Source organism: Patagioenas fasciata, chromosome 11, assembly GCF_037038585.1.
Source record: "Patagioenas fasciata isolate bPatFas1 chromosome 11, bPatFas1.hap1, whole genome shotgun sequence".
Lineage (NCBI taxonomy): Eukaryota > Metazoa > Chordata > Aves > Columbiformes > Columbidae > Patagioenas > Patagioenas fasciata.
The window spans coordinates 26693567-26716004 of record NC_092530.1 but is presented as its reverse complement, the minus strand read 5'-3'; the positions used below and the strand labels follow the sequence as shown (position 1 = coordinate 26716004).

At 49.7% G+C, this 22438-nt stretch overlaps 1 protein-coding gene across 6 annotated transcripts in view; it reads left to right on the top strand.

Moving 5' to 3' along the window:
* EDA (ectodysplasin A) overlaps nucleotides 1–22438 on the top strand; it is a 73739-nt gene that overhangs the window by 27818 nt on the left and 23483 nt on the right. For all 6 annotated transcript variants that reach the window (XM_071813620.1, XM_065846610.2, XM_065846609.2 and 3 more), the window contains exon 2: nucleotides 16198–16303. In XM_071813620.1, the coding sequence (XP_071669721.1) occupies nucleotides 16198–16303 (106 nt within the window). The remainder of the gene's footprint in view (nucleotides 1–16197; nucleotides 16304–22438) is intronic.

Below are 22438 nucleotides of genomic sequence, written 5' to 3'. Positions count from 1 at the left end.
GTGAGCATCTGGTAACTGCCGGGGGGGAGCTGATCATTCATTTTTCTAGATTTCTGTAACTAAGATCACACATACACTTCGGGGGCTGTATTGGCTGTATTGGTGATGTGCTGGAGCCAGCCCCGTGTGTAGGGCCATGGGCAGAGCCGCCTCTCTGAGCAAAGCAGAGGGGTAAACGTGGCCTTTTGGGGGGCTAGAATATTCTGGGATCGCTGAGTGTATCAGAATTAGTGCCATGTGTGTTCACCTCAGATCTGGGTGAATGCAGTCTCCTCCTGCCTTCCTGGGCATGTTTGGGTGGGCTGCTGCACGTCATGGGTGTTGGCCGTGACACGAGCGTTGGTGTTGGGATGGGTTTGGTGTTCCCTTTTCGCTGAGCTGTGTGGCTGCTGTGGGGAGGGAGGGGTGAAGGCTTCAGCCCCCACCGTACCCGTTCCGATATATGTGGTAAATGGCTTCAGTGGGGACCTACACTGCGAACCCCATGCAGATGGAGACCCCACAGGCCTTTCCCGTGCTCACGTCTTAACAACTCGCCCTCAGCCGCTCTTGGGCAGCAGTTAAAGCAGAAGGAAGCATCTCCTTTCCTCCTCTGCTGCCCGAGGACACTGGCTTTCCCCCTTTGCTGTTCTGTGGTCAGAGCTTGGCTGAGCAAACCTGCAAGAACCTGTGTCTGGGTGCCCCATGGATGTCACCCAGTGTCACCCGAGGTGCCCGTCCACCTGTCCCCCAACACCTCGGGGCAGAGGCAGCTCTGATCCAGCCTGTGTTTCCCCTCTGGGCATTGCAGCATCTCAGCGTCCTGCTTGTATCTCCATGTTGGAGCTGCCGTGGCTTCTCCAACGGGAACATCCAGCCTGGAGACCAGAGGTGGGGTCAGCCTGGGTTTGGCATGGCATGTGGACAGACCAGGTTTTACGTCCCAGTGTGTAGACAGACCGGCTTTTTCTGTCCTGCCTTCTTTTGGGATTGCTCTGACACCTGGGCATCACAACATTGCCTTACACATTGAAGCCCTCGTCTTGGTGGGTTTGTTCTTCCATAGGACATTTGTAGGTTGCTCCTTCTGGGAGATGGGACTCAAATCAAATGTGAGCTGAGCTGGGCAATCGGTTGTTGACATATTGAGTGTCAACAAAGCACAATGAGGTGAGTTGATGGTAGGAAGCAGGGTTATGCTTCAGAAAGATTAGCCCCGGTCTAGCTAAATATTGACCTTGCCTGGTGCTGCTTCTGGACGTTTGGCAGATGGATTCCACAGATCCTGGAGAAGAAGCCGGGAGCAAGGGAGCAGACGGCACCCTGAGCCTCATCAATTATACAGCAGTTTTAATTTCTTAATTTAAAAAATCCAGCTGCTGAGCTGTGGGTGAAGGTGCCGCCGGGGGAGCAAGAGCCACTCTTGAGGGACACGAATCCCACGGACGACTGCTTCCAAAATACCATCATCTAAATGATGGTGTCATTCCAAAATAATCCATTTCATGAGGCTGTTTTATGGGTAGTTTCTGTTCTTTGCTACTTTGTGTGTATGGGGGTTTTCTTTTTTAAGTAAGGACAATAAGGTCTCGCACAAGGGGCTGGTTCCTTGCCCTGGCTGTGTTCTCTCTGCTTTCCATCACAACCTCGCGCTCTCCTCGTCTGCTAATAGAAACCCAGGTTGTGTTCTCCATGCATGAAAAGCCAAAGAGGGCCAGAACTGAGTCCGAATGTGACCCAGACCAGGCATGCCCAGCTCCTTTTGGGTGCTGGGTGTCAAAAAAAGCTCCCTCACCTTGGGAGATCTTACGATCTCTGCGTCGGGGTTTACGGCCTCGTTGTCTCCACGTGGGATCCTCAGTCATTTGTGTTTTTCTCACAGTGTTATTACTAATTTCTTCTGTCCCAGCTTTTAGTTGTGGGCTTTTTCAGAGCCAACAGGTGATGTTTGTAAATGGGAATTTGTCTGTGTAACGCGGTTTCTGAATTCGTTCCCCGTGGGCGCGGGGACACATCCCATGTGTTTTTTCTCCGGTGCAAACCATTGTTTGAAACGTCCATCTGCTTTATCTGCCCTTGTGTTTACAGTCGCCCTTTGTAGTTCTGGCAGCATCTCGTCTCCTTTGCTTTTTGTTTATTTAGGGTGATGGTAAAATATCCCTTCCCTCTGGGGGGGTGCGGGAGCCTTTCCCAGCTTGGCTGCTCCTGAGGGTCAGGGGAATAAAACATCGTGACACTGAGATCATCCCGAGAGCTCCGATGTGACCTGGGCGGTGCTGGTTCCAGATGGGCGCTGGTGCTGGTGCTTTCAGCCCGGTCCTGCCCTCGCCCTCCACGGGCAATGGGGCTGGATCCATGGCAGATTTAGTGTGTGCTGTGGGGAAAATAAAGGCTTCGGTACACTTAACTTCTAGCAAAACCTGGCCAGTGGAATAATTTTTCATTTGGGTTTTGAATCAGTGCGATGTTCCAGCTTGTTTGGCTGTCTAGGATGATTTAGAAAGCCTGGTTAGCTTCAGAAAATAAAAAAGTAATAATACAACAAACAAAACCAAACTGTCTGAACAACCCAGTGAGGATATATTTGATACTTTTTCCTGGCAAAAGTTAAGTAGTTTCCATCCTTCTTCAGTTTCAAGCTTTGGGAAGGTTTATGGGTCCTTCTGCCTGTGCGTGTCCGGGATGCACAGGCTCCGGAGTCTTGCTCAGGTTTTGTGTCCCCGTCACGGGCAAAGCGTGACCTGGAGTGACATCTGGACAAGTTGCAAAACTCCATCTAGAAACATGGCTTTTCTTATGCTGAGCCCCGAGCCACGTAGCTGTTTGTCTCACATAGCTGTCCCAGCCTCACCGCCAGCGGGACACGGCGTGGGACAGGACGTGCCTCCTCCGTACCTGGTACCCAGCAGTGTTCTGGGTAGAAAGAAGAGGATAATGGTAAATGGATTGATTAGTTTTTTCCTGGGGATGATTCAGCGGGGCCCACTTCAGAGGAGCAGGTCGGGGATACCCCCGTGCACTACGTCTACACTTCCAGTTGAATATTGAACTTCAAGCGATGGGGAGGAAGCTGAGTGGTATTTCAGAAAGACTTGAGAGCCACCTTGAAAATCAAACAAGTCAGCTTATTTTAGGAATTGGGCATGGACAGAACTGTTTGTGAATTATTTTTTTCAACCTTCAGAAAGCCACTCAAATCTTTTCAGCGCCTTGGTTTGCACTGCCCGTATGATGGAGAAAGCAGCTGCTGCACAAGCAGTACTACCTCAATAATACTTAAATACTTTAACTCACCTTGACAAACTATAGCAGGACTATACAAAAGCATTTTGTTTCTGCATCGGAAAGCAAGAACCTGTACGCGAGCCACGAGTGAGCGCTTCCCAGCGCACAAAGCCCGGCTCGAGGCAGCTGTGAAGCAGCTGGCCTGACGTGCTGGGTGGAAACATCTGGATGGCCTGACAGCGTAGGGAGCCTCGCGGCTGAGGCGCTGTGCCGGCTGCTGCGCCGCTCAGCGTCTCGGGTCGCTGCTGGAAAGACGTGCTCGCCGGTTCGTCACATCAAAGTCTGCAGCAGAAAGGCTTGGCTTGCACAAAACTTAACACCTCTCCTTTCTTGGGCTGCTGCGGCTCCGCTCACAGCCGGAGGCTGAGTGGTGTAATTGAGGTTCGTGTGCTAGAAAGATAACGTAATTCTTTTGCTCGGCTTCAAAATGCACTTGCTAGCGCTGTGCCAGCTGCGCCTCCTCCTCGATGGACGGCTGCTCAGACGGTGGGGTGGTTGGTTGCCGTTTTATTTCGATTAAAAGCAGTCCTTCTGTTTCCATGTAGAGAGTAAACGGCAAATGTTTTTCTAATTATGGAGCCGTCTGGTCCTTACAGCAGCAAGTGGAGCTGGGTTACTTGGCAGCCCCAAAGCTCAGCCTAGAGTGCGGCTGGGGCTGTGCGCGTTGCCGGCGCTCGGGACCAACTGCGCGAGATAGCGGCGTGTGGAAAATTCAGATTCCTGAATTCCTTCCCAGCTCTTTTCCCGTAGTTTCCACTTCTCCAGCACGTCCTGGTGTTCCTCGTGCCGATCAGCCACCATTAGCTCCCTCAGAGCTCGGGTTTCTGCTGTGAAATGGTGGTTTATGAAGTCCCTGGGTAGACCCAGCGCTATTTGCTTGGTCTGGCTCTGTGACTCGTTGCCGAGTGGTGCCATCCCCGACCCATCCGAGTTCCTTGTGCCACCTCCTGCTCCCTCAGCTGCCCAAATGACACCGAGCCAGCTGGGAAGGGCAAGAAGATGGCACAGCTGGGCCAGGCTGCCGTGGGTTTTAGGACGGAGCCGCATGTGAGGGGCTGCGGGTGGGTTTTTTCCCCTTGTGCTGATGCTTTCGGGGAGCGTGGGGGCCGTGGGAACGTGCTCCGGGTGCCTCCGCTTCCAGAGGAGACAGCTCCTGCGGCTGAAACAACGCAGCCAGGGGAAACCGAGCCAGGAGGGGACCGAACAGCAGCGTAATTTCAGCTTTTGGCAAGAAAGACGTTGAACCGGAGCCAGGTCGCTTCCCGGGTGCCGTGTGCCGAGCAGGACCTCGGTGCTCCCGGCGATCTGGAGGGGACGTTCCCTCCTTCCCCGGCTCCCGTGCTGGGTCCCAGTTGCTCCTGAGTCCCCGTTTGCCCCGTGCCAGGGGGACACGGTGTTTTGCAACCCCCGTGGCCGTGGCACCGCAGCCGCTCTGCCTTGTGGGGACTTGTTTGCGTCGCCGTGCCCTGCAACAAAACGAGCCCTTCCCGAGCTTCCAAATCCTGTTTGTATGAGATCGCAGTCTCTTCTTGACGCTAATTGCGGTGGATCTGATTAATTAGGCAACAAAGCATAATTGATGTGAGCAGATTAATTTTATAGAATTGAACTGGCAGCCGCCGTCTCCCATCAGGATATCGTGCGTTCCTGCGGGTACGGGAGTCGGCGTTAAAACCGCCACTGTCTGAGCAGATATCTTTATAAAACAAGTCAAGTTCAAGGCTGTGAGCCGGCTGCTGTGGCCTCGGCAGGTCTGGGCACACCATGGTGCCGCTGCCCAGCCCCTGCAATTAGGGGAGCTCCGCAATCAGCTTATTCTTGGTTTTTCCCTTTTTCATTGAGGGCTTGAGCATGGAAACTCTTTTAAATGCGTGTGTAATAATTGAGATGATTTCCCGGTTGCTGCAGTGGACTTTTTATCTTTATATTGGTTGCATTATTTCGTGGATGTTACATTTACAGTGGACTTGTTTTTCTTTTAATGGTAATGCTATTTGATCCGGACTCCTCGATTCCCTCCTCCTGTTTCCTTCCCTTCTGTTTTTCTCCTTCCAATAAAATGTCATAAAAATTAATCATAGCTGAAGGCCAATTTTAACATCCAGATTTAGAAAATAGGATTTTAAAACCCTTGTGCTGAAAGGAAAAATGCGCTCTAACAGGAAGCCTTTGTGGTTTTTTTTATGGAGCAAGGAAAGATGTTTTTAGAACTTTATCTATCTGAACAGTTTAGAGCAAAAAGATTTCATAATTATGAAGATTTTTTTAAGATTAAAAAAAAAAGGGGGGGATAGGAGTAGATCTCTGATAGCAAGGGCAGAATTAAGTTTGCTGAGATGTATCAGTTCCAATGTCTGACATATTCTCCTGTGGGATCATCTCAAAGAGTGAACCCAAAGCTATTCTTTGCTGTCACTACTCCCGTCTCAAGCAATGGGTTTATGTCGAATTTCACAAGATAAAAAGACAAATATCAGAGATCTGAAAAGTGGAATAATTCAGGTCCTGCAGCTGTATTCTTGGTGGAAAGCTCCAGAGGAGGAGCTGCTTGTTCATTTATTGCAAAAAGAGGTGGCTTCATCCCCTTGAGTGCGCGTCTGCTTTGGAGACGGGACTCAAAGAGATGATGGCTGTTAATTCAAGAAGCTGTTCTTCTCAGCTGCTGGGGCTTCAGTGCTCCTGTCTCACAAGAAATGTCTGGAATGGGTGCAAGTTGAAGTGGCTGAGTGGAAGAGAACCGCGCCATGGCGAGCGGCCCGGCAGCGTCTTCTGGGAACGGCCTCTCGGTCCCATCGTGGCTCATGTTGTATCGGTTGTGGGAGCCAGATGAGATCAGTGCCGCTGTCGTCGCTAACAGAACGTGCCAGGTGTCCTTAAAAACATTTTCAGACACAGCAAAAGGAAACCTCCTCCAAAGGAGGAGACCTGGGGGTGGTCGAAGGCTGGAGAGACACCAATTCTTTTGTTCCGTTGGGCAGGGTGCTCCGAGGAGAGCAGCGGAGCCTGGGGTTTGTTTCAAGGGGTATTATGGCTTTGGGGAAGATCGTGCTGTTGCTGACCTCGTGCTGTCCTGGATGTGCTGGAGAAGACCCAGGTGGTGAGAAAGCACAAGCAAAGGCACAGCTGGAGAAACAGGCAGAAGGAAGAAATACGGCTGAGACTGAGTCACTTAACCTTACAGGTTTCCCCCCAGAGCGAGTGCGCATGGTGCTTTTTAGAAGTGCACAAACGCTTTGATAATACAAATGCTAAAATAAGGAAAGAATTGCAGTTGGTATGCAGGAGAAGAAGCCGTGACCTCCATATGGAGGGGGACGTGGCCCAGCTGACTGAAAAAGACTACGAAGGCTAATTAAAATGTGAAAAACCGGGAATTCCTGCTAATAGACAGCAGATCTCTGTCTGGTGCTGGTTCACAGCTAAATTTGATTTCCTTGGGAGACGAAAGGAACTGATTTAGGTTCCTTACCTTGCACTGACATTGATACTTTTCGGCGTTTTAAGCAGCGTGTTCCCAGCTCGGGGCCGGGTTCCTGCAGCACGAACCTCTTACTCTCGCCACCATTAAAAAATTTACTGCAGGTGTCTTCATATAGGGTGTTAAACTCAGCTTTGACCTTCTTCTTCCTAACATCTGGCTCACGTTTTTAGCTTTCCCTTTCAGCGCCAACAGGTGGAATGAATTGGAACCGTCGGCCCTTGCTCTGTGCCGTACGGAGTGTACTCGGTGCTGAGGTCACGTCCACCAGCAGCATCGCAGCTCCATCCAACGTCCCCACGGGAGGGTGTCCCAAGATGAGACTTTGGGCGAGCAACCTTGTAAACCAAGCCACAGTCTCCTAGGCCCAAGGTGATGCTGGGTTTGGTGTCAAGTTTAGCTGTTGAAGGGCTCTTGCAAGGCTGGGTAAAGCTGTGGTGCATGTGTGAGCTGGGGATCTGGACTGCGTACCTGGTTCCATTCTATGCTAGAAATTGAGTTTGTATGGAGATCTGTGGCAGAAGCTGTGTTCTGCAGGGCTGAAGGGGTTATTCTGCCTGTGCTGGAGGAATGTCAGAACCCTTCCTTCTCTGATGTTATATTATTCTCTTCTTCCATTCAGAGCAAAGCCTGCTGTTTCTGCCGTGTTCTTACTTGTCAGGGTTTAAGTGCATTTGCTTCAGGTTCCCTGAGTTCACAGAAAGTAGAAAGCATCGGTATGTTGAGCTGGATCAGGTTTTTGTTTCGCTTGCACTTTTATTTCCTATTTTTTTCTTTAAAGTGCAGAAAACACCACTGTTCATAGAATTATTCATTGAAGTCTCTTCTCCCATGGTTGACTTTTCATAGGGTTATTCATTGAAGTCTGTTCTCCCGTGGTTGACTTTTCATAGGGTTATTCATTGAAGTCTCTTCTCCCATGGTTGACTTTTCATAGGGTTATTCATTGAAGTCTCTTCTCCCATGGTTGACTTTTCATAGGGTTATTCATTGAAGTCTGTTCTCCCGTGGTTGACTTTTCAGTTGACTTTTCATAGAGTTACTCACGGAAGTCTGTTCTCCCATGGTTGACTTTTCATAGAGTTATTCACTGAAGTCTCTTCTCCCATGGTTGACTTTTCATAGAGTTTTTCATTGAAGTCTGCTCTTCCATGGTTGACTTTTCATAGAGTTATTCATGGAAGTCTATTCTCCTGTGGTTTCTGGTTCAGACGTGCTGGGTGAAAGCCCTGGGTAGACCCGTGTGTGGTGAAGACCCTCACCTGTGGTCAGCCCTCCCTGCTGCCAGGTGGCCATAGGTGATGTTGTACATGGACGCTGACGCCTTTCATTCCCTTAACCCACAGCCCACATGTGGCTGCTAAGACAAATCATGAAAACAACACAAGGAGTTGTTGTCCAAGCTCATTATGTTGATGTTGTCCCAGAACCGCTTTCATCTTGCTCTTAGCCTGCAGCTCTGGCTTGAGCCTCAAGTTTTGTCTCCTTGGGAGTGTCTATGGAGCTCCTGCTTTAATTACTGTGGCTGAGGTTTGTGTATGGGTGAAACTCTCCCTCTGGGCTAAAGTTGCGTACAGGCAGCTGAAAATATGGAAGAGCAGCCATAGCCTGGATAATAAACCTTGTATAGCCCCAGCTCAATACAGCGTGGTCACAGGAAAAGATCTGGACTCGTTTCCCAAGCCCGAGTCCCGTTCTGTTTTGGTAGGGGGGGAAATGCTTTTGTTTTAAAGATAGCGTTGTTTCTGGAAAACAATGTGGCATTTGGCGGGTTTCTCTGATCTAGCTTACTTCCCAAGTTCTAATGACATATTCAAACATGGAAGCTGTGTTCTGGTTGCCCTCTGTTGGGACGGGTTATCAGCTTCGGCAGTGGAAGTTTGGTAGCTGTACCTGGGAGTTTGCAGCGTGCGAAAAGAAGAGCACTGTCACATATCTAGGACGGCTGCTTGGAGCTCTGTGACAGGAGGAGGAATGGGGAGGAAGGTTTCTGGAAAGGGTTCAGGTCTGCAGGAACATTTAAGAGTTGCATTATACCCCCCCAATGGCAACTAATTCACTATGTTCATCCATTTGTAACGAGGCTTGAACTGATAACTGGCAGTCGGATTTAATGTTCTGCGCTGAAGAATACAGTGGCTTTCGTGGGTAATGAAGTTAGAATACCAATAAAAACTTAGGAAAACATGCTCCCTCCTCTTTTATTGTTGTCTAATAGTTTTCTGTTACCACAGTGCCTAGAAGACCTGGGAGCGTGACTCACTGGCCTTCTGCAAACAGGGATTGCGCAGCCCGCTCTGGAACGCCCGTTCAACCCAGGGTCAGAAACGCTCAGCAGATCAAAAGCATCTCAAATCTGCTGCTTAAAACAGCGGCGGTGGCACGTTAAGGGCTGTAGATTTACCGAGACGGGCGGGCAGGAGCTGGTGGTCCATATTACCTGGTCCACCTCCATCTGCGAGACCAAGTAACTTCTGTTGTCTAATGGCCAAATGCTTGCTTGGCTGCTTGCTCATCACTCCTTATGTGTTTTGGGACGGAGGTGGCTCTGCTGATACAGCTGCTTCCCCAGGGGCATCGCTCAGTTCCCCCATCAACCCAAAACTCCCACCGGGCTTTGGATAAACTCTTCAGCATCTCTGGTGCTTTTATTTCCAAAGCAGGAACTGGATAGTATAGAGTTGCTTTGCCTTGTAGCTTGGGGAGGAAGAAGCTTTTAAAGCTCACCCTTGTGTCTCAAAAGCTCACTAAGGATGCTGAAGTGAAGATCAGAAGGTGGAGGAATAGCGGTGGGGTCCCCTGGGACCTTGGGCTTTGTTGTGCACAGGTGATGACAACAAAGGGGTGATGGAGCGACGAGAGTCCTGAAGCAATAGGGACGGGAAGAGTTTTGAAGGACAGGACCGTACTTGAGCTTTCATGCAGAAGAAAAGGTGGTGGAGGAGTTTGCAGAGGGTGTTGTGTAACCTGCTCCAGACCCCTGGGAAGGACACACGCAGGCAGACTGGGCCGAAAACACCCGATTTAGGGGAGGAAGACGGGTTGCGAGAGTTACGGCTTGGAGAAAATACGATCTCTGCTCTCTCCGTCGCTGTCTCTGACCATGCCCTGGCTGGTGGCATTTATCATGGTACAGGAGCTTTGCGTTCAGGGCCATGGTTTGTCTTGCAGAGGAGACGTCGTGTATAAATTCTGATCGTGTTGAAATGGGGATTGTTTGCGCTTTTGCTTCTCTCATTTTTATAAGAAAAAACAGTCAGAATGACAAAACCAAGGTTTATAACATGTTGGATTTTTTTTTTCAATAAAGCAAAGCTACTCCTGAAACTTCTTTGTAGTCTCTTTGAGAAGAAGTTATCTGCTTAATTTCTGGTTTGTACCACGTGTTACCAGAGGCAAATTTTGATGCAGGACAACGGGGCTGATGTTCAAGTAGCTGCTGCTCTGAACCGCAGCTCCGACAGCTGAACTCCAGAAAAACAACAATATTGCTGGCAAACAATGTCCCTGAAGAGCTTAGTCTTGTTATTAGCCTCCTCACACTAATGATCTTCAAAACTGCAAATGATGAGGGAATTTGACTTTAACAATACCATTAAACAATAATGCAAGAGGATGATTTCGTGCCTTTCTCTTCCTCTGGTGCTTTGAGAGGTTGTGCTGTAGGAGAGCATGGGGTTTATTGATGGGCTCTAGAGCTGGCTGCTCTCGTTTTCTCCTGGCTAATTGGGATCCAGCTTTGTTACAGAGCACGCAGAGAGGTCTTGAGGGGTTTTGTTAGTGATCAATATGCTCTGGAAGACTTTGCAGGAGTCGTGCACCTGAGCGCCTGTGTGCTTTTCCCAATTCTGCTGTTAATCAGGAAGGAGATACTAGTTCTTCCTACCAAAAAGAAGTGCCATTCGCACATGATTGCATAGGCCAGGTTGTATTTTTCCCCTTCCCTCGCTTTGATGCTGTTTTACCATTGGAAATACATTCCCTTGGCGTCCAGCGGGTCTTCGTTCCCATCAAGTGTTGGTGAGGGATGTGTGGTGTTGGGGGCTTTTGGGGAGCGATGCAATGAGATATGCAAGCGTTCGCAGTTATGTCAGCATCCCAGCACTGGTGTTCTTACTGCACACGGTTTGTGTATCCAGCTGTAACTCCGTGATATCTTTGGGTTTCATAACTTGAAGACAGCTTCCTATTGTATGGTAGCTTAAAAAATATGTATATATACGTATAACTCTTTATTGTTCTGTAATGAATAAAATGTCTGGCCTTCCAAAGCAGCTGAGTTTCGGGGGGACCGCAGGCTGCGTTATTTGGGTTATTCCAGAGCGGGTTCCACTTGTGACTGCAGAGAAAATCAACATTTCTGTGTGCGGGCCTTTGTTTTTCTCTGTTTTGCTGAGAGAAACCAAGGCAGAGCGGGTTCGTTCTGCCGAGCCGTGTCTTTACTATTGTTTCCCAGGTTATTTTGAGGTATGGTTTCCCCTGGGATTTTTCCACTCTTGGATTTTTGACCTTTTTTGCATCCTATAGTGATTGTCTTGATTAGCAGGCTGGAGTCGTAATGGGTTTACACGGTGTTTCTAAAATAAAGGTAATTTGAGGGCTGTAGGTTGGGGGAGGAGGGAAACGGTGGTTGTTCCAAACATTTCTGTCGCTGTTGTGGCTTCTTTTTCGGGAGCAGGTTTGTGCTTGCTGGGCTCCTCACAAATACTCTTGCTCTACAAGTGCAAAGGGTGAGAGGACAAGTTCTCCGTGACCTTGAGGATGAGGAATTTTGGTGAAATTACTGGACCAGGAGAGTGGTTTCTCGTAGCCCTCCCCAGAGGGAGCAAGCACAGGGGGCTCGGCTCTCGCGGGTGTGTTCGCATCTCACCCAGAATCACGGAATCACAGAATTGGCCAGGTTGGAAGAGACCTCAGAGATCATCAAGTCCAACCCTTGGTCCAACTTCAGCCCATTTACTAGATCATGGCACTGAGAGCCATGTCCAATCTCAGTTTAAAAACCTCCAGGGACGGTGAGTCCACCACCTCCCTGGGCAGCCATTCCAATGCCTGACCACTCTCTCCGTAAAGAACTTCTTCCTAATATCCAACCTAAACTTCCCCTGGCAGAGTTTAAGCCCATGTCCCCTTGTCCTATTGCTGACTGCCTGGGAGAAGAGACCAGTTCCCACCTGGCTAGAACTGCCCTTCAGGTCGTTATAGAGAGCGATGAGGTCACCTCTAAGCCTCCTCTTCTCCCACCTCATTCCAACCCCCCACACCCCTGGTCCTGCTCCACCAGCTCCATCTCATCTCCTGGAGACCCAGCCAAGGTCCAGGTCTTGCGCCTCCAAATCGCAAACTGCAGTCAGGGGAGGAGTGTGGAACACCCAGGCTTAGCAGGCGAGTGTTCAAACCCTGCGAGTGTGTTTGCTCCACATTTCTGTAAGAGGATTCAACGGATATTTGTGCAAAATGTTTCTGGGTGGTTTTAAAATGCTAGTGTCCAGCCAGCAGCATTTCACCGAAGGTTATTTCTCCTTTCGCATCTGTGGCTGCATCATAATTTGCAAGATGGGTGGCAAACATCTGCTCGTTCGGCTCTGGAAATCCTCTCCCTTGTTGCGGCCACACCAAATTACAGGGAGTAGATGAGTTCAACTTAAGGCACAGCAACATTCAGCCTTAGGTCCAGACAAAAGTTGCGGAGTCCAAGATTTGCAAGTGGATGTATTAATCGTATCGCGGGGGGTGGTGAGTGGAAAAAGCATCGCTTGCTCCCCTGGCTGGTGCAGCGGTGCCCGCAGACGGTCCCGTGTGGCTCTTCACGGGGTGACCTGGTGGCCAGCAGGTCTGTGCTCTGGTGGGACCCCCCTGCAGTGCTGGTCCAGCTCTGTCCTCAGCACAGGACACACATGGAGCTGCTGGAGAGGGGCCAGAGGAGCCCCAGGAATGACCCGAGGCTGGAACAGCTCTGCTGGGAGGACAGGATGAGAGAGCTGGGGTGTTCAGCTGGAGAAGAGAAGCTTTGGGGAGACCTTAGTGCGGCCTTTCTGTGCTTGAAAGGGACCGATAAGAAAGATGGGGACAGACTTTTGAGCAGGACGTGTTTTGACAGGACAAGGGGTGATGGTTTTAGACTAAAGGAGGGAGATTCAGGCTGGACATGAGGAAGGAATTGGTGGCCTTGAGGGTGGTGAGAGCCTGGCCCGGGTTGGCCAGAGAGGTGGTGGATGAACCATCCCTGGAGACATCCCAGGCCAGGCTGGACGGGGCTCTGAGCAACCTGAGCTGGTGAAGATGTCCCTGTCATGGCAGGGGGGGCACTGGGGGAGCTGGGGAGGTCCCTCCAACCCAAGCTGTTCAATGGTTCTCTTGGAACCCCTCTATGCTGGTCACCACAGGTGAGATGCCACCCATTGCATAATGAAAACACAACGGCAGCCGCCGCCAGGACAAACTCTTCTCCCTATCTTTGTGCTTGCACCAGTTGTGCCCGTTACTGGGCTGAGCTGGAAGTACTGGTGTTACATCTTCAGGAGAGCTTGGTCTCATTAGATTCAGTTTCAAAGCAGCACGTGCCCATAGCTGGTGTGCTCGCAGTGACTGTCACAAGCCATTTTCATAGAGGTTTTTTCTAAGTAAAAAGTAGATTTCGGTCATTTACCCTCACAGTCATTCCTCTTTCTGACTTGGTCTTACTAGAAAGACAAAGTTTAATTGGTAGATCACTTTTAGCCAATATTTAGTGTTTTTCTGACTGATTAGTTTGTCCCTAAGTAATAAATGTAATAAAACCTCGGTGAGAAGGGGCAGCAGATGAAGCAGGAGCTGGGGTCGTGCAGCCTGGGGAAGCTGAGAGTCAATTCCCCGTGATTTTGGGGATGGGGAGTTGCAGTGAAATGCTGGACCAGGACAGTAATGTCTTTTAGACCCCCTTTTAGACCTTTGAATCTAAGGTTTGACATTACTATTAATGCTGACCAAAGCGTGCTTAGAGCCCTGGTGCTGGAGTTTTGGGAGTAGGAGGGTTATTTTCATTAACTCTTCAGGAAAATGAACATATTGTGTCAATCTCTTGTATTTCCCCTTCTGAGACTAAACATAAATGGTTTTGTGCAGATTGCGAAAAGCTCTCAAGTCCCTTAAGAAATGTTGATTGTTTCACTGAAAACAACAAAACCCATCAATCAAAGTGAGAAATCAGGGCGGCTCATCCTTTCCAAATCCTGGGGGTTTTCCAGGTGAAACTCTGCTCTGGGTCATTCCAAGCCCACCATAGTTCTGGTTTTTACACCGTGGGCGTGGGGGTAACGTGAGGATCCAGCTTATATTTGGCTGGAAAAGAATTCAGTGTGTTTGTCACTGGACTCTGTGTCAGTGTCCAGATGTGCAGAAGGAGGTGACACGGGGTGAGCTTCATATTATGCTGCAGCTTTTCAAAATTGTGGATGTCGTGTTGGAATTGTGTTGGTAATAGCAGGGAGAAGAGGAAATCTGTTTGTTTTGACACAATTAGGGTTGTGCTGTTACAAAATCTGAGTTCTCGAGATGAAAAATGTCAGTTTTAGCCTCGGCGATGTGGGGCAGGAACCCGCACATCTGAACGGGCTGGTTTCCCACCGCTTCATTTGCAGTGCTTTTGTTTAATCACTTCTTTTAAAAGCTCAAATAAGAGAGCCAAGCGCTAACAGCACTCAAAAGCAGCGCTGGTGGGTTCGTTGGAGTTTTAGCCTTGAGTTACAATGCAGTTTGTTTCTTCAATTAGTTCTGCGATGTTTCAGCTTGATGTGAATAAGCGCTTTGGGGCGTGGGGGTGGGCACCAGCATCCTCATCCCGTGGTCCATGTGGGGTCACCGTGGTGATGCAGGGATGTGGGATACGTTTGCTAAACGTATATTGTAAATTAAGAGCCTTTGGTTCTCCATCCAACGCTGTGCCTGCTCCTTCCTTAGGGAGATAAGTGCTGGCTTTGACCTGTTGTTGCTTTTTAGACGTGTTTAAGAGGATAACTGTGCACGTGGTGAGCTGGTCCCAGGCCATCCTGCAGCGTTTCGAGGTCCTTTTGGGCACGGAGTCATTGCAGGGACAACATATTAGGAATGGTGGTAAATGCAGACCTGCCTGCTCACGAGTGGAAATATACAGCAAGAGTTTGGGAATGTGGGAAACATTCTGGGTTTTTTGTGGGGGGAGACCCTTTGGATTCCCAAATCCCGTTCATGAAGCTGCATTGGGGCTTGTTGGAGCAAAGCAAGGTGCAAATGGCTGCTCATGGGGAAGCGGGAATGGGATGTTCTAGCAATGGAATAGGTGTGTTTTCGGGGAAAATAACTGGAGAATCGGCATTTGTGAGCAGAAGGGGGCACCCCCCGCACCCCAGAGGTGGGAGAGGGAGCAGAGACCCCCGGGGAGGTGTCAAAAGCAAAGAGACCTTTAGTGATAGTTGCTTTTGATAAGGCATTTTATGGCCTGTGGCTTAACGAGCCATTCAGGGAAGGAGTTTATTCTTCTCTGCTATCTCAGAGATGCTTTTGATGCCACATGTTTTGTTCCCAGGACAATAATGCTCTTCGATAACCTTTGGTGCTGCTTTTTTGAAGCCTCTTAGTTCTTTTCTTGGGCTGTATTTGGCTTGCATATTTATGGCTTAAATAAGTGCCGTCGGGTTTCTTCAGCATAAAGAAAACCCGTCGCGGTAGGAGGCAGGGAGCGGGTCTGTAAGATACACAACGAGGTGTTTGGCTCCTAATTGATCTTGTTGGCAATTCCTTAGTTTAGGATGCGGGAATCCCTGGGGAAATGCCTTGGGGCAGCTGGCAGGACCGGCCAAGTTTCTCAACCGAAATTCCCGTTTCTGAGCAGGGATGTTGATTTAACAACTGTCGGAGAGTTTTGAATGCGGTCACTCCTTTTTCATGAATAAGGGGTCGCTACATAAAACTTTTGCCTCTTGGCAAAAAAGAAATCGTGTTATAAAGATGTACTTGCTCTAGGTTTAAAGTGTTAATTTATGTGGTATCCCGAATTGGATTTAAAGGTCCCTGAAGGCCTTTGAATCTCAGTGGCTGTTGGAGCTCGCAGAAGTGAGCTCGAGAGAGGGAAAACTTACTGGCAGTGAGTAATGCTGCTCAAAGAGCTACAGGCTTGAGCAAGTTTTGCAGTGGATAATTAGAAACGATTGCATTGGTGTTTGGGGCGTTTGATTATTTCCAGCAATAGGTCTCCCCCGATGCCGCCGCATCCCTGTCCCTGCAGCCCCCACTTCTCCCCGCCAAACCCTTTGGGTTGAGTTTTCCCAAGTGGCTTCCAAGGGGACGCAGCTCCCTGGGGTGAGCTGGACATCCGTGAGCATCCATCCCGCACCCCCCCTCGGCTCAGACAGAAAGGGTTTGGGGTTGAGGCTCCGATCGCTCCGCTTGGCTCAGCCATCCTTTGCCAAAGATGCTAAACCTTGTCCTTCTTCTTCCAGCTGGCCTTGCTGAACTTCTTTCACCCCGAAGAAAAGCTGCACGTCGGAGAAGAAGGCAGACGTGTCCGTCGAAATAAAAGGAGTAAAGGCAGCGAAGGGCCAGACGGTGAGTCCCGTTTGGTCTGCACCGCTCGGCGTCGCGCAGAGGAGCAAAAGGTTGATGGGTTCTTCAGATCAGGGTTGCATACAGAATTCTGCATGTGGAAAGAAAAACTGGCATCTGTGACTTATAATAGGTCCTGATTTTGATTGCCTTCCAGATGGGGAATTCCATTAGTTCTGCAACTGTAGGTCTAGAGATTTTGTGCAGATTAAAGCAGTTTAGTAATCTCGTCCTTGGCTCTTCTTCTCTAATAGCAAGGCTCTGTGCTCATTTAAGGTCATAATTTTTGCTTGTATACCTGTATTTATTGTTCTGTACACTCGTCTTTGCTTAAAACCATCAAGTAGCTATTTGTAGTCTAATTAACAGCTGGAACATCCGTGTCACAAAACGGTAGCTGGTTTATAATGGGATTTCTCAGTGCAGTGGAGTCTCAGGTGGGTTCGAAACCCATGTGAAGAAGTCAGAGTTGTACAGAGCTTGCACTGAAAGAGCAGAAAGGGACCAAAATACCAATACGTGGATATTAGGAAAAAGTTCTTCGCGGAAAGGGTTGTGAAGCGTTGGAACAGGCTGCCCAGGGCAGTGGTGGAGTCGCCATCCCAAGGTTCTTAGGGACATGATTCAGTGCTAGAGCTGGGTTAGGTTATGGTTGGACTCGATGATCCTGAGGGTCTCTTCCGACCGAAGTGATTCTGTGATTCTAAATATTTATCTCTGATTTGATAAATGTGAAAATGAGGGTGTGAGATATGGAGGCCATTCCCGATGGCTGCGAAGGCACTGAGCTGGCCCTTGGATGTCTGAAGCATGCTTTAAAGTGGAAAATGAACCCTCCCAGAATTAAACTTCATGCCTGAGGTTGTGTATTGTCACCTTTGTTCTTCTAAGAGCAGCATTGAAATCCTTAGGTAGAGCATAACTTAGGGGGTAAGTACGGTGACACCTTTATTGCACCAGAACCACTCTCAACACTTGTTCAGAACTTGAGTAGTAAGTGTGACAATAGTGAAGAATAACGTCACCTTCAGGCCCGTCCCCCTGCCTGATTTCAGCATTAACAGTTTTATTTCCAGCGCTGGCTTTTCGTGGTTGTGCAGCTCCCCTGAGACACGAGGACTTGCCTCCCATGCCAAGCTCCCGAAGAGCTCCAGCTCTTTCCTACTGCAGCAAAGCCCAGCTTATGTTTTATACAGAGAGGAGACTGGATTCCAGGGAAAATAGGGAAAAAATAAGGGAGTAGTGGTGTGTGAGCGGCTCGATGCCCACTAAGCACAAGTCCCGGCTGCGCTCTAAACCCCTTGGCTATCGCTGCTTTGCCTCTCCAGCTCCCTGAGTTTCCCATCTCCCCCAAAACCTTCCCAGTTTCATAGTGGAAAAGCGTTTTCTGGTGGCTCCGCTCCAAGAAGGAGCTTCGTGACACTCCCTGGATTCCCCCTCCCCGAAATGCTGACGAGTTCGATGCACTTGGGGCAGCCTCCCTGAGCGATTCCAGCCCGCCGGGGTCCATCGTCTCCCACGCCGCTGCCGCTCCAGCGCTCAGCTCCCAGTCCTTCTGCACCGACTCCTCGAGATCGCTTCCAGCATCGTCGCAAGCGGCTGTTTAAGGAGCAGGTTTCCCCCGCACGCGAGCGGGGTCGATGAAGTGCCGCGGGCAGATGTTCGCTGGAATCAGCCCGGCCCATTCGGCTGCCGAAACGCCGCCTTTCTCTGGCCAGATGTGCAGAGAATCGCTGCTCGGCGAGGAATAGACGCTGAAGGTCGGTGGAGTTGTGAGGGCGTTTCTGATCCCCCTTGCACCTGGGTGAAAACCTATCGTATAATACGTTCCTAACTCACGCTCCCTTCTCAGATCTTCTTTATGTTCCCTGAAATGCAGCACTTTTCCACCAATTCTATGTGTCTTTTTGTAAATTAGGAGCTCTGAACCCATCGGGTGGTGGGGATGGGGAAAATCGCCGGGGTGATGGGTCATTTTCCTGGTGGCGTTGCGTTGGTGAGCAGTTATTGTACTTCGTGTCTGGCCATCTCGGTTTTATTAGGTAGGACAGTATTTAACAAGCGTAAGCTGCCGGCGTAGGGATTGGCCTTGCAACAACCGCAAAATCAATAAATAAACACAACAGCTTTCTTGTGTCTTTTAGACCTACATGAAGGAATCTTCGTTTTTTAGAGAAGGGCAATGAATCATTTAGAAAAAGATAAAATGAAATCGTGTCACGGTATTGCTAACACCGTTTTCTTCAGGAGTTTTGCAAAGGGAAAGTCGATCAAATCTTTGATCTCCGAAGAGCCTCCAGAAGATAAAAGTGGATGAACTATAAATTCCCAGGAGGAAGGAGCTGTGCTTTGCACTTGAGGCCTCACTAATATTGGTCTGGAATTAATTGTATGAACTTTCAAGTCCTTTCACACATGCCGTGAAAGACCAAACTGATCCAAGCGTGGAAGCCGTGGTTGGAGGCGGCTGCTCCGTCCCCTTCCACGCCTGCTCCTCCGGGCACCGCAACGGGATGGCTTTGATGGTTTGCAAGTGTCAAAGGGAACACGGGTCCTTTCCTAAAAGCTTGGTTGTTGTTTTCTTTTCTTTTAGGAAAATTTGCTTTCAAGTGTTTTGCTGTGAAAAAGGTGGTTTTGGTCTCGTGGGGACATGGGGAGTGTGGTGGCCACAGGGAGGCCACGAGCAGTGAAGCTGCTTCGGTGCCCCTTTGGGTTTTTTGGCTGAAAAACCCCAAGGAAGATTGTTTGCAAAAGTGCAAAACCATCGGCTGGATCCTGGCGCTTCTAGAAGTGGCTCCAGTATTCCAAGAGCTCCTCCTCGGAGGACGGCGGCTTCAGTCCTGCTCGTTTGTCATGTTTTATGGTCATGTTTGCTTCGTGTTTGTTTGTGTCCCTCCACGCACAGCACCCTGGAACCAATTAAAGCGGCCGAGGTCGTGTCCTGGCCGAGGCTCCTGCGGGCTCCCCTCTCGGCTGTCTGTGTGTCTGTCTGTGTGTCCAGCCGCATTAACGGGGGGCCGGTGCCTGTCCCGGCCCTGAGGAGCACAGGTCGCCTTCCATCCTCTCCCCTCATCCACCAGAACCAACATTTGCATGGCTTAAGAATTGCCACTGTTTTTTTTTCCCAAGGACCAGGATTATCCCCTTTAAAGCTCCATTTTACGATGTTATTTCTGCTCTGTGTTACCAGCTCCACCTGCCACTTAATTCGCCTTAGTTCGCTAAAACTTGACCCTCTCCGATGTCTCCTTCCTTTTTGTCTTGGTGTGTTTATGCTGCTGTGGAACCGCTGCTGCTCCCAGATGAACAAATCATTCTGGAGCTGGTAATTAGCAACAGTTGTGCTAAAAGGAACCATCAAGAATGTTAAATTAGTCCACTTTTAAATAAACTGTGTATGAAATGTTAGATCTCTATTCCCAGAGCACCAGTAAAAATGCTGCTGGCTCTTTGCTAACAAAGCCAAAATATGAGAGTAGCATGGTTGTAACTACAGAGACAATTCCGTGCTCTGGAGGTTATAAATAATGACAGAGCATTTACAAAGCAGATGTCAATAGGACTCTTTAGAAACATTGTTTTTTTTAAAAAAAATAGTTTCTTTTTTGCCTGCTTTCATCTCTGTTCGCAGTCAGATCCCTGCGGTGCTGCTTTCCTGCTTTGGTTGGTTTGTGCTTCTTGGTTTGGGGTTTCTTTTTTGGTTTTTTTTGTTATTTTTCTAATTCCCTTCCGAGATTTTATTCGTATTGCGCTTGGTGAGAAGCACAAGCGCTCGCTGCCCGTCCTCTGGCGGGAGGAGGCTGAGCAGATGGCTGTCCCGAAGCTGACAACAATTTGATTCCTACTACTTTGGCAGCGCTCGCTGCCGGGGAAAGTCCTGGATGAGAACGCGCGGGCTCCGGCACTGCGAATGGCTTTTGTTGAAATTAGGATCAAAATCGGCCGAGAGCAGAAGCTCGTCTCCATCCCTCCTCCTACCCGGAGCTCTGGAAGTGATGTGCTGGCTACGTGGGTTCCGTATTTCACAGAATCCCAGAGTGTCAGGGGTTGGAAGGGACCTGGAAAGCTCATCCAGTGCAATCCCCCATGGAGCAGGAACACCCAGCTGAGGTTCCACAGGAAGGTGTCCAGGCGGGTTTGAATGTCTGCAGAGAAGGAGACTCCACAACCTCCCTGGGCAGCCTGGGCCAGGCTCTGACACCCTCACCCCCAACAAGTTTCTTCTCATATTCAAGTGGAACCTCCTGTGTTCCAGTTTGCCCCCATTGCCCCTTGTCCTGTCACTGGTTGTCACAGAGAAGAGCCTGGCTCCATCCTCCTGACACTCCCCCTTTCCATACTGATCCCCATGAATGAGTCCCCCCTCAGTCTCCTCTTCTCCAGCTCCAGAGCCCCAGCTCCCTCAGCCTTTCCTCACACGGGAGATGCTCCACTCCCTTCAGCATCTTGGTGGCTGCGCTGGACTCTCTGCAGCAGTTCCCTGTCCTTCTGGAGCTGAGGGGCCACAACTGGACACAATATTCCAGGTGTGGTCTCCCCAGGGCAGAGCAGAGGGGCAGGAGAACCTCTCTGACCCACTGACCACCCCCTTCTAACCCACCCCAGGTACCATTGGCCTTCCTGGCCACAAGGGCCCAGTGCTGGCTCATGGTCACCCTGCTGTCCCCAGGACTCCCAGGTCCCTTTCCCCTGCACTGGTCTCTAATAGGTCATTCCCCAACTTATACTGGAACTTGGTTAGTGTTCATCATTTGGTTTAGGGTGGTTTTAGGCTGGTTTAGCCAGGTGACTGATGCCGGAGCCTGTCTGGGGGTCCCTGGCTCCCTCCGTCCCCCTTCCGACCTGGCAGCACTGATGATGCAATAGGGCTTTTAATTTTATTTGGTTTTAATATCCAGATCACAATGGTGACTTTTCCTGCCACTTCCTCTCCTTTGGAAAGGGCAGGTTCGTCCCTCGGCCTCCAGAACAATCGGTGCCTTTGTCTCGGCCCCGCGCAATTCCCCAAAGCCCCGGCGTTCCCAGAAACGCAGATGTATGAAGAGCGATAGAGCCTTATTGTGCTCCGAAACCATGGTGATGAGCACGCAGTAAATACAGAGCGTTTCCTGGATACCGGAGGGCAGGAGACCGTCCCAAAAGGGAAAAAAAAAGGCTCACCACAAAGTGTTTGTGCTTAACTGATTCCCCCAGAATTTCCCTGTGATTTGCCCCCAAAGAGGGAGAAGGGAGGAACTGAGGTGATGTTTGAACCTTTGTGCAGTCTCCATCCCTTTCCTGTGACGTTGCTGTCAGCACTTGTTATTGCTACAGTAGAATTAAGACCACAGCTCATTTACAGATCCTTACCTACGTGTTACACCTCTGCTTGTGATAATAAGGCAGGTGTCTGTGTAAGGTCGGACACCTGGGGCGCTTTTCAGCCATGGGGATACAGTGATGCATATATAGGTAACTTATTTCAGACCGCGGTCTTTTGTCTGTGCTCGTTTCTAGCACTGAGACAGATCCAGGGAAGCTTCACAACTGGCTGCGTCCCAGAATGGCGTTTAGGCCCTGGTCTCAGCTCTGTTACCGCAGCGGTGGACTTAACACCACGTCCTTTCTGCAAACAAGAGAAAGCAAAGGTGAAAATGATACTAAAGGGCAGGATCTTCTTGGCGGTTGTTTGTCGTCCAGCAGCACAATGTGGTGGATACCCGAGCAAAGCAGAGGTGTTAACGTCTGGGTTTGAGCCAATATGCTATTTCAGTTTAAAGACTTTTGGAGTCGCTTTCTGTACCTAGCAAAGGCGTGATGCTGAGAAGCCTGGGCAGTGACGTTCATTCCTGCGGTACGCGTGGTGGGGGATGTTCCCGTGAGGTTTTGCTGCCTCCAGCCAGCAAGAAGGCACCGAGAACTGAAAACTGATGGAGTCCTGGCATGTTGCTGTCCCAGTTGCTTGTTAAATATTAAAAGCAATTAACCTGCTGGGAGACACACAGGCCTAATTGTGTGGTGGCTGGAAGGAGGAATCACTCCAGCTCCTGGGGTTCACAGTGTAATTTTTGACGTGTCCCGATCCATACGCAACCTCTGTTTGCCTCCTGTTGTCTTCACCAGCCTTTCCAGTCATGATCTGGATTGTTCCAAAGGAAA